Consider the following 12,550-nt stretch of genomic DNA (forward strand, 5'->3'; position numbering starts at 1 on the left):
CTCCTGGCCCTTCCCCTACTGAGATGGGCAAGAGGAGGGAAGGTGTTGATGGTTGGGGGGAGAGAGGGTGGAACCTGAACATGAGCCGGAGGGTTCTCAGGTGAGGGGGGAACCCCGTGAGGGAGGGAGTGAGGATCTGACAGGTAGACCTGGGGTGTCCGAGGCAGAGGGTTCGCAGGTGAAGAGGGAGCCCAGTGAGGCAGAAAGGTCAGCAGAAGGGGTACGGAGATCTCAGAGGAGTAGGCGCCCCCCAGAGCGGTTGACATATGTGGTGCCAGGAGAACCGAGTGTGATTTCTACTGCTCTGGGTAGTTATGTCGCTGCTTTCTGCACCTGGGTTGTGTTTTGTGTGTTGCAAGAAGCCTTGGGGAACTCTGGTAATGTCATGAGGGTATGACATTTGCTGGTGGGGGGGGAAGAATGTACAATGTACTGTGTATGTTAATCAAAATGGCTTCTTTGGTTTGCTAGAGTAGGAACACTTCTATATTTGATAAGTGTTTTCTCTCGCAGTTGTTTAGCTTTGGACTTGCTGATATGGGGATTGTATTCATTTGTTAACCAATGGGGAATGTTATTTTGTCTTGTGAGGCTGGGAGCTTGGGGGTTTCGCGGTCTTTTGAGGGGAGGCGGGAAGGAGACACCGAGGAAGGTGGACGTGCGCTGCACTGCTCGGTCGACCACCGGGGGTGGTCCCAGGTGCGAGAACGTGGAGGTCGGAGGAAAGTGACGAGGGGTCGAATAGTTCGATGGTTGAGCTCCAACGATGTGCACTAAACTGACTGAACTTTGATAAGTTGGTGCCTTTTACTTTATTTTCTTTCATATATACTGTATTGCATAGTACTCTTTTAGTTTTAGTAAAATCTTTAAAGTGTATTCCATAATGGTATCCGGTGTGAGTTTGATATTGTCTGTGTAAGCGCGGCATAAACTTGATTCTCACAGCACCTGCGTGTACGGGAGGTGGGGTTGGTGAGTGGCTGGATCTCCTTTTCCCCTAGACATATTCCAGCCTGTTGGGTAAATGTTACATACACATTGTGTCAAGAAACTTTCCTGAACACACCTAACCAACTCCACCCCATCTAAGCCCCTCACTCTAGGGAGATGCCAATCGATATTTGGGAAATTAAAATCTTCCACCACAACAACCCTGTTATTATTGCACCTTTCCAGAATGTCTCCCTATCTGCTCCTCAAAGTCCTTGTTACTATTGGGTGGTCTATAAGAAACACCCGGTAGAATTACTGACCCCTCCTGTTCCCAACTTCCATCCACAGAGACTCCGTAGACAATTCCTCCATGACTTCCTCCTTTTCTGCAGCCGTGACACTATCCCTGATCAACAGTGCCACACCCCCACCTCTTTTGCCTCCCTCTCTGTCCTTTCTGAAACATCTAAAACCTGGCACTCTAAGTTACCATTCCTGTCCCTGAGCCATCCATGTCTCTGTAATGGCCAGCACATCAGAGCTCCAAGTACTGATCCACGCTCTAAGCTTTGTTCATAATACTCCTTCTATTAAAATAGACACATCTCAAACCATTGGTCTGAGCGTGTCCCTTCTCTATCACCTGTCTATCCTCCTGCTCGCACTGTCCCCAAGCTTTCGACTTGTGAGCCAACCGCCTTTTCGTCTGTTTCTTCAGTTCAGTTCCCACCTCCCAGCAATTCTAGTTTAAACACTCCCACATGGCCTTAGCAAACCTCCCCGCCAGGATATTGGTCCCCTGGGATTCAAGAAATGTGTTCTCAAACTCCCCTTCACAACCAAAAGGGAGTAATACTTAATCATCAGCAGTAACAACACTTACCTGCATTGTGAGTTTCTCTATTTTTCTTCCTATGTACAAGAGAAAAATAAAGAGTAAGTCATTATACTGTAAATACATCCTTTTTTTTCTGGGGTCTAGACCTCATCAATGAGGCCAGTATTAACTGCCATTATTTTTTAAAAAACACAAGTGGTAAGTGGTAGAAGCAGATACATCTGGGGCTTTTAAGAGATGAGTGAAAAATGGTGGCCTATGTAGAAGGGAAGGGTTAGATTGATTTTGGACTAGGTCACAACAGTTCTATGTTACTCGAGCGGAGATGGTGCTGATCCATCTTCTTGAATTGCTTAAGTTGTTCTGGTGGATTTCACACACAGTGCTGCTACACAGGAAATTCCAGGATTTAGACCCATCAAAACTGGATGATGTGAAACTTGGAGCGGATGTTCCCATGCACCTGCTGCCCATGAGTTTGGACAGGTAATGACAGCAAACTTTATACATGGCACACAATGCAGTCACTGTGTGCAGATGGTGGAAGGAATGAATACTTGGTGGTTGACGGTGTGCTGATTAATGAGGCTGCTTTATTTTGTGTCTTCCTGATACATTGCTCTCATCAAGGCAAGTGAAGAGTATTCCACTGCACACCTGAACTGTATCTGATGAACAGTGAAAAGGCCTTGGAATGTCAGGAGGCAAGTCACTTGCCACATATTATCTAACTTCTGACTGCCCTCACAACTGTGGTATTTAAGTACTTGGTCCAGCTGAGTTTCTGATCAATAATGACCACCCCCCCCCCCCCCCAAAGATATTGATGGTAGAGGACTCAGAATGGTTATGCAATTGAACTTCAAACTTGGGTTTTCTCTCATCGGGGAGTGTCATTGCCAGGCACTCTTCCAGCACAAACATTGCTTGCCACTTCTTCACCCTCATCTGTGACATAGCTCAGCCTTTTGTCCTTTATTTTTAACCTGATCAGCTGGGTCTGCCTTGGTGTTCTGCACTTGTACTCCAATATTCGTTTGTCTACATTCTTTAGTCCATGTTTTCTCTCTCTAACCATCCCTAAATCGATGTTCCTGCCATCAGGTTGGAGGCTACCCAGATCGAATATGAGGTATTCCTCCCCCAAACTGTGTGGCCTAATTGTGGCAGTAGAGGAGGTCATGGTTGGGTAGCCTCCAACCTGACTGCATGAACATTGGTTTCTCTAATTTCCAGTAATATTGCTCCTTTGCCTTCCCACTTATTCCATCCCCCACTCTAGCTCCCCTCTCTTCTCCTCACCTTGTCCCTCCCTCCTGTGCTTCTCTTCCTTCACTTTCTCCCATAGCCCACTCTCCTCTCTGATCAGATTCCTTCTTCTTCAGCCCTTTACCTTTTCCACCTATCACTTCTCAGCTTCTTACTTCCTTTGTCCACCTACCTGACTTCACCTATCAGGCCAGGCAGCCACAATGGAAAAGAGTAAACAGTCAACATTTCGGGGCGTGACCCTTCATCAGTACCTGCATAGATGCAGTCTGGCCTGCTAAGTTCCTCCAGCATTTTGTGTGCGTTGTTTTGATTTCCAGCATCTGCAGACTTTCTCTTGTTTGTGGCTTCACCTATCACCTGCTTGCAGAAATGTGGTTCCAGAACAACATCCCATGCACATCAGTCTACAGGACATGACACTCGGGGTCTTGGTCTATATTCTTTTGGTGACCGTATGTTTACTGCTATCGTAATTATATGTATGTGTTATGTGTGACTCAGTACTGTGTTTTGCACCCTGGCCCCAAAGGAACTCTAGTTTTGTTTGGCTGTATTCATGTATGGCTGAACGACAATTAAACTTGAATTTAAACTTAGCTTGGACTTCTTCCCCACCCCCCCCAGTTAATCCCAGGTTTTACCCCACCAACCCTACCCACTCCTCCCTAACAAATTTCCTGCAGCTTAGCAAGCTTTTTATGTCTCCTGATCATTTCTGATGAAGAGTCTTTGACTTGAAACATTAACTCTATTCACCACAGATGCAGCCTGGCCTGCTGAGTAACTCCAGCGTTTTCATAAAATCAGGGAATCATACAGCACAGAAATAGGCTCTTCAACTCACCTCCTCCTTGATAATCTCATTTCCTTGCACGAGACCCTTATCCAAGTACTTGTTCAAATGTCTTTTAAATGTATGTTTTTTCTATCTCAACTACCTCCTCTGGTAGCTCGCTGCAGATTGCCAGTACTCTCTTTGTGAAAACCTTGTCTCTAAGATGGCCTTTAAATTTCTCCCCTCTCATCTTACGCCTGTGCCCACTAGTTCTAGGTTCTCCTGTTTTGGAAAAAATACTCTAGGCCCTTCATGATTTTGTAAATCTCTAAGGTAACCCCTAAATTACAGTGAGAATAAACCCAGCCTATTCAATCTCTCCTTATAAACTTTTGATCATTCGGGAAAGGATGGCCCTCGAGAGATATTTTAAACAAGGATCGAAATTCAACTAGCTCTAAGCTTCTGAATACAAAGGATGCATTAGAGCCTGAAAGAATCATCTCACGCATTTGCTTAAAATCAATCCACACTTACCTGTGAGTTCTGCGCAGCAGTTGATTCTCTGTCATTTCTGGCATTGTGACTGCAGACTGCACTCCTATCATAACAATTACAAAAAAATAAGGTAATAGCATATTAGTATGTTGTGTGCAGTTCTGGTCACCTACCTAAAGGAAAGAAATCCATAAAATTGAGAGTTCAGAAAAAATTTACAAGGAAGTTGCCGAGACTTAGGAACCTCAGCTTTAGGGAAAGGTTGAATAAGTTAGGACTTTATTTTCCAGGAAATAAATGTAGGAAAATGAGGGGAGATTTGATAATGGTATACAAAATTAGGAGGGGCATAGAGTAAATGCAAGCAGGCTTTTCCACTGAGGTTGGGTAAGACAACTAGAGGTCATAGGTTAAAGGTGAAAAGTGAAATGTTTAGGGGAACATGAGGAAAACCTCTTCACTCAGAGGGTGGTGAGAGTGTGGATGAACAGCCAGTGGAAGTGGTGGATGTGGGTTCCATTTCAACATTTAAGAGAAATATGGATAACTACATGGATGGAAGGGATCCAGAGGGTTATGGTCCAAGTGCAAGTCAATGGTACTAGGCAGAATGATAGTTCTGCATGGACTAGATGGGCTGAATGGCTCATTTCTGTGCTGTATTGTTCTATGAATAGATCTTCCCCTCTTCTACCCATCTAGCTTTCCCCTCACCCATCACCTGCCAGCTTGTATTTTTCCCCTCTCCCATTCTTATTATTTCGGCCTCTGCCCCCTTTTTCCTTTCCAGTCCTGATGAAGGTTTCTGGCCTGAAATGTCAACAGCTTATTCCCCCACCACGGTTGCTGCCAAATTTGCTGAGATTCTCAAGTACTTTGTATCTGCTGCATAAAAATTATGCAATCACATTCCTGTGTAGTCAACTCTTAGAAATGTCAGAATTTTAATATCTTTCTTTTACTTTGTCACTTTCTTGCCTCTGTTACATTCTGTACTTGATTTGTCTAATTCATTCAGTTAACTTCATCATACCTCCCTTTTGTTCTCAAACTTTAAAATTCATTCTACTATGCACACAGGGTGGTAGAAATGTGAAACTTGATTTACCTAAAGGCAATGGATGATTGTAAATCTGAGGTGGTTGGATTCTAACATTGGTGGAGTCTGTTCAGCCCACTAAGTCCATGCTATCTCTCAGAGATCCCATTCCCCAACTGATATTCCTGAAGCCAATTCTCTCTTGCACACCCATCAACTGCCCTGTTTTCCGTGATTTCTGCATTGAGACAGCACTCCTATCATAACAAATAGATTATGGAAAAATAAATTACTGCATCCTACAGCCAATTATATAACAACCAGCACAATTAATCAACCAGCCTGCACACCTTACAGAAACTGGAACAACCAGGGAGCTCATGATATCACAGAAAGAACATGCAAACTCCACACAGACAGCAGTGGAAGTCACGATCAAACTCGGGTCACAGGAGCCAAGGAGGCAGCACAGTGCTAGGAGTGATTTCCTATGACATCCAGCATGTGCTGACCATTCTTAACTACCCCAAACCCTACAAGCAGTTACGAATCAGCCACTTTGGTAGGGCAGGCCTGGAATCTCATTAGCCAAAACAGGAAAGAATGGCTTACCTCCTTCTCTGAAGGATATTATATAAACCAGGTGTTTATCTATCAACAATCTAACAGTTTCATAGTTATTGTTCCTTTTACGAATTAAATTCCAGCCTTAATTACTTGAATTTGAATTCCCCAGTTACCATAGTGGGATGAACTCAATGGTCTAGAACTTTGGAAGAGTAAGTAAACCGCACAACCAGGTTCAGGAACAGTTATTACCCTATAACCATCCGGTTCCTGACCATCCTAGCTAACTCACTCACTTCAGCACTGAACTGACTGCACAACCTATAGACTCACTTTCAAGGACTCTGCAAGTCATATTCTCAGCATTATTTATTTACCTTTTTTTTTAACTATTTGCTCAATTTGCCTTCTACATTGTCTGCCAGTCTCTATGTATAGTTTTTCAGAAGTTCTATTGTATTTCATTTTCGTAAATGCATGCAAATAAAATTGCAAGGTGATATATACTGTACACACATTGATTTAAGTTTATTTATTTAGAGATACAACACAAAATAGGCCCTTTCGCCCTTTGAGGCTCACTATCCAGCGACATCCGATACCACTGATTTAACCCTAACCGAATCACAGGACAATTTACAATGACCAATTAACTGATCTGGCATATCTCTGGACTGTGCAATGGAAACTGGAGGATGCAGGGAAAACCCAGGCACTACACAGACTGCACCAAGAAGCCAGATGGAGCTTGGAGATATTACTCCACACAACATCAAACAGTTGGAACTGCTAAACAAAGTAAGGTTCCCTGCAAGTTACAATGACAAATTCTACAAAGATGTGCTAGAGATTGGTGAACTTGCAAAATTAGGAAAATTTTGTTTTTGTTTCTACTTTCTTGAACCATGCATAGTATGTTTTTAGATAATTTGCTAATATTTTGAAAGCAATACATTTTCTGCTGCTACTATATTCAATTGATTAACTGATTGTTTGAGGATCAATTATCGATGTACACAGATTTTGATTCATTTCATAGGATGGTATTTTGCAGAATTGGGGAGCAAGAGGTTCCAGTAATATTTTTGGAGAGATCCACAGGAAACCACAAAAGGCCACGTTTATTCTCTTGCCACTACTAAAGGGATAGAAAGAGCTTTAAGGGGATCCTAAACAGTTACATGGTCCAGTTGGATTGAATAGCCTTTTTGATAATAAATTTACTTTGACTTTGAACCCCTACAACGCCTCATTTACATGTTCCCACATGAACAAACTTTGTCTCATTATTGAGACCTCCAAGACCTTGCTCAAAATAACATAGTGTTCCCAAACCAATTCTGTGCCTGGATCTTTACAATACTCTTTACAATATCACTTATTGAACTATAGGACACAACGTAATTTATACTTGGAAAATAAAATACATCAGAAGGGCTGATGTATTCATAGATTTGGAAAAGAAAATTGCAAGTTATGTCTAGAATATGAAAAGCCTGCTTTTAATGAATTAGTTCAACTCTCAAGAACCAGGCAATGAGTGACAAGCCATGTTGTGCTTTGGAGACCATTTGGAAAGAAGCTTTAGGCTTTCCTTGCAACTTCAATCAATTTTTTTGGACTTACCACTGGCAGAGGAAACCACATTTTAATGCCTGCCCTTATATGCTGCTCAAATTTTCACAAGGACTTTATTAAGGTCCAGACCTAATTGGCCCTGACCAGCACCACAGCTTCTACCTTTACTAAAAATCAGCTCATCTTAAACTCTATTGCCTACTTCCTAACTTGCTAAGTTGTCTACATCCTACCTCACTTCAAGACTCACTCAACTACATAAATATTTTCTAAATGGGGAGAGAATTCAAAAAAACTAAGGCACAAAGGGACTTGAGAGTCCCTGTGCAGGATTCCCTAAAGGTTAATTTCCAGGTTGAGTTTGTGGTGAGGAAGGCAAATGCAATGTTAACATTCATTTTGAGAGGACTAGAATATAAAAGCAAGGATGTAATGTTGAGGCTTTATAAAGCACAGGTGATGCCTCACATGGGTTATTGTGTGCAAATCTGGGCCTCTTATCCAAGAAGAATGTACCGACATTGGAGAGGATTCAAAGGAAGTTCATGAAAATGATACTGCGATTGAAAGATATATTAAATGATGAGCATTTGATGACTGGGCCTGTACTTACTTGAGTTCAGAAGAATGGGGGGGGGAAGGGGAGAATCTCATTGGAACCTATCAAATCTTGAAATTTCTCGATAGAGTGGATGTGGAGAGGATGTTTCCTATGGTGGGGAAGTCTAAACCCCAAGGACACAGCCTCCGAATAAAGTGGTGCCCAATGATCCTACAGGCCCTTTTTTCACACCTGGGAAGTTCACAACTACAGATGTGCTGGGCTGTCCGCACCACTCTCTGCAGAGTCCTATGATTGAGAGAAGTACAGTTCCCACACCAGGCAGTGATGCAACCAGTCAGGATGCTCTCAAATGTGCCTCTCTAGAAAGTTCTTGGGATCTGGGGACCCATACCAAACTTCCTCAACCGTCTGAGGTGAAGGAGGCACTGTTGTGTCTTTTTCACCACACAGCCAGTATACCCATGGTGGCATCTTATTATTGGTGGCCCATCTAGAAACATAGGAACACAGAAAAACTACAGCACAATACAGGCCCTTCGGCTCACAATGCTGTGCTGAACATGTACTTACTTTAGAAATTACCTAGGGTTACCCATAGTCCTCTATTTTTCTAAGCTGCATTTACCCATCCAGGAGTCTCTTAAAAGACCCTATTGTATCTGCCTCCACCACTATCGCCAGCAACCCATTCCACGCACTCACCACTCTCTGCGTAAAAAAAAACTTACCCCTGACATCTCCTCTGTATCTACTTCCAAGCACCGTAAAACTGTGCCCTCTCATGACAGCCATTTCAGCCCTGGGAAAAAGCCTCTGACTATCCATATGATCAACACCTCTCATCATCTTATACACCTTTTTCAAGTCATCTCTCATCCTCCGTCACTCCAAGGAGAAAAGGCCAACTTCACACAACCTATTCTCGTAATGCATGCTCCCCAATCCAGGCAACATCCTTGTAAATCTCCTCTGCACCCTTTCTATAGTTTCCACATTCTTCCTGCAGTGAGGTGACCAGAACTAAGCACAGTACTCCAAGTGGGGTCTGACCAGGGTCCTATAAAGCTATAACATTACCTCTCAGCTCTTAAACTCAATTCCACGGTTGATGAAGGTCAATGCACCATATAACTTAACCACAGAGTCAACCTGTGCAGCAGCTTTGAGTGTTCTATGGACTCGGACCCCAAGATCCCTCTGATCCTCCACACTCCCAAGAGTCTTACCATTAATACTATATTCTGCCATCATATTTCACCTACCAAAATGAACCACCTCACACTTATCTGGGTTGAACTCCATCTGCTACTTCTCAGCCCAGTTTTACATCCAATCAATATCTTGCTGTATCCTCTGACAGCCTTCCACACTATCCACAACATCCCCACTCTTTGTGTCATCAGCAAATTTTACTAACCCATCCCTCCACTTCCTCATCCAGGTCATTTATAAAAATCACAAAGAGAAATGGTCCCAGAACAGACCCCTGAGGCACACCACTGGTCATTGACCTCCATGCAGAATATAACCGATCTACAACCACTCTTTGCCTTCTGTGGGCAAGCCAATTCTGGATCCACAAAGCAAGGTCCCCTTGGATCCCATGCCTCCTTACTTTCTCAATAAGCCTTGCGTGCAGTACCTTATCAAATGCCTTGCTGAAATTCATAGACACTACATCTACTGCTCTTCCTTCATCAATGTATTTAGTCACATCCTCAAAAAATTCAATCAGGCTCATAACACACGACTTGCCTTTGGCAAAGCCATGCTATTATTAATCATATTATGGCTCTCCAAATGTTCATAAATCCTGCCTCTCAAGATCTTTTCCATCAACTTGATTCACTGGTCTATAATTTCCTGGGCTATCTCCACTCCCTTTCTTGAATAAGGGAACAACATCTGCAACCCTCCAATCCTCTGGAACCTCCTCCATCCCCATTGATGATGCAAAGATCATTGCCAGAGGCTCAGCAATCTTCTCCCTCGCCTCCCACAATAGCCTGGGGTACATCTTGTCCAGTCTCATCCAACTTGATGATTTCCAAAAGCTCCAGCACATTCTCTTTCTTAATGCCTATATGCTTGAGCTTTTCAATACACTGTAAGTCATCCCTACAATCACCAAGATCCTTTTCCGTAGTGAATACTGAAGCAAAGTATTCATTAAGTACCTCAGCTATCTCCTCCGGTTCCATACACACCTTTCCACTGTCACACTTGATTAGTCCTATTCTCTCACATCTTATCCTCCTGCTCTTCACAAACTTGTAGAATGCCTTGGGGTTTTCTTTAATCCTGCTTGCCAAGGCCTTCTCATGGACCCTTCTGGCTCTCTAATTTCATTTTTAAGTTCTTTCTTGCTAGCCTTACAATCTTCTAGATCTCTATCATTACCTAGTTTTTTGAACTTTTTGTAAACTTTTTCTTTTCTTTTTGACTAGATTTTCAACAGCCTTTGTACACCATGGTTCCTGTACCCTACCATCCTTTCTACGTTTTCTGTTGCACAACAAGAATGTTGATGAGTTGAATGCTCGTCTCTTTGAAAAACTGCTGCTCACCAACCTGATATATTGATTCCCACTTTGTAATCTGCCTCCAGACTCCTTGCAAACAGCATCTCTTGAACCAGGCTTTCATCTTTTATTAAGCGAAAATAACCATGAAGCAAAGATTCATTGCCTGGCAAAGTTGACTCATCCAAATGCAGAGCAAATTCTGTTGTTCTAAGTATTCTGTTGTCCAAATTCTGTTGCACAATATCTTCCACATTCTCAGACACTTCATCTATTGTCTTTGAACAGAGTTGTCTCTGAGTAGCATTGTTTTGATTATTCGGCCTGCTGACTAATGCAAAACCATGCTCAGAACTTCCCTTACTGCTGGCAGAATCAGTTTTTCTCCAATTGTATGGGGCTGTCTAGATTTATCAATGAGCAATTTCATTTTTCATTACAGATTAATGTCCATGGTCATTACTTCTTGTTTAAGTCCAACCTCAAGTGCCGCAATCAATAAAAGGTAAAGTTATGAAGTCGTCATAGCTAAGGCAATACCTGACTCTCTGCCTGAAGATACATGAGGTGCAACAATATCTTGGTTGGGCCATAGGCTCGAGAAATATGGTCAAGACCATTCAAAAGAGCAGTTTCTGAACCCTACCCCACTCAACGCCATACCCTCATTTACTGGGACTGCATGATTAGAGAATGGGAATAGTACTGACTAACACTATATTACATAGTGAATGACAATAATATGCAGACCAGGCCCAGAAATTACACAATTTCATCACTCCAGATTTCTCATGATATGCCAAACACATTATCAACAGCTATAACACGCTTCGAGCAAAGTCCAAAAGAGCAGTGAGTTAGCAAGCGATGAGGTGATTATGTGATCATTGTAATTAATTATGAGACACTTTAGTTCAAATACTTATAATAAGTAATTCATTTCATAAATTAAGCCTGTAATCCCTCAGGTGTTCCCCTTGCGACTGAGCAACCCCCACTGTCCCCTTAAAAACTTCCACTGCTTCTGGTGGTGGGGGGACTGTCAAGCCAAGGGAAATAACCTCTCAGCATCTTCAGAGAAGTTTGGATAGGTACATGGATGGGAAGGGTTTGGAGGGATATGGTCAATGTGAGACTACGCAGAAGTTCAAATTGCATTGGTAGATGAACTGAAGGGCCAGTTTCCCTGCTGTACTGCTTTACGAGACTAATCCTGCTGAGGGTCTTGACCTGAAGCGTCAACTCCTTATTTTCTCCAAAGATGCTCCCTGACCTGCTGAGCAGAAATAGCACTTGTGTACATTACTCTGAATTTCCAGCATTTGTAGAACTCCTTGTGTTTATGACTCTCCTGGAATATTGCATGGCTCAATGAGATCCATCACATGGAACTCAGCAGGCCAGGCAGCATCTATGGAAAAGAGTAAACAGTCGATGTTTCAGGCTAAGATTGTGCAAAGAACGAGAAATCAGAGTAAGAAGGTGCAGGAGGGGAGGAAGAAGTGAAGTAAAGACCTGGGAAGTTGACTGGTGAAAGAGATAAAGGGCTGGAGAAGGGGGAATCTGATAAGGAGACAATAGAAGATCACGGAAGAAAGGGAAAGAGGAGGAGCACCAGAGGGAGGTGATGGGCAGGTAAGGAAATAAGGAATGGGGAACAGTGAAGGAGAGGAGGGAGGGACTATTACTGGAAGTTTGAGAAATTGATGTTCATGCCATCAAGTTGGAGGTTACCCAGATGGAATATAAGGTGTTGCTCCTCCAATCTGAGTATGGTTTCATTGCAGCAGTAGAGGCCATGGACTGACATATTGGTTGAAATAGTGAATTGGATACATAACAAGTAATGCCAAACTCTGACTACAATTCAGAGGTCTGCAACAAATGCACAGTAAGATCTAAAGAACAGGAACCAACCATGCAGTCAGTAACCCAAAAACAGGGGAGGATATCGGATTAA

General features: G+C 42.8%; 1 protein-coding gene across 1 annotated transcript in view; it reads right to left on the bottom strand.

The window, feature by feature from the left end:
• The window catches only part of LOC140716277 (basic helix-loop-helix domain-containing protein USF3), a 41,865-nt gene that overhangs the window by 21,978 nt on the left and 7,337 nt on the right, over positions 1-12,550 (bottom strand). The window contains 2 exon segments of the mRNA XM_073028888.1: positions 1,820-1,848; positions 4,359-4,422. Coding sequence (XP_072884989.1) covers positions 1,820-1,848; positions 4,359-4,402 — 73 coding nt within the window. The 5' untranslated portion in view covers positions 4,403-4,422.

This window comes from Hemitrygon akajei, chromosome 2 (genome assembly GCF_048418815.1).
Source record: "Hemitrygon akajei chromosome 2, sHemAka1.3, whole genome shotgun sequence".
Classification (NCBI taxonomy): Eukaryota; Metazoa; Chordata; class Chondrichthyes; order Myliobatiformes; family Dasyatidae; genus Hemitrygon; species Hemitrygon akajei.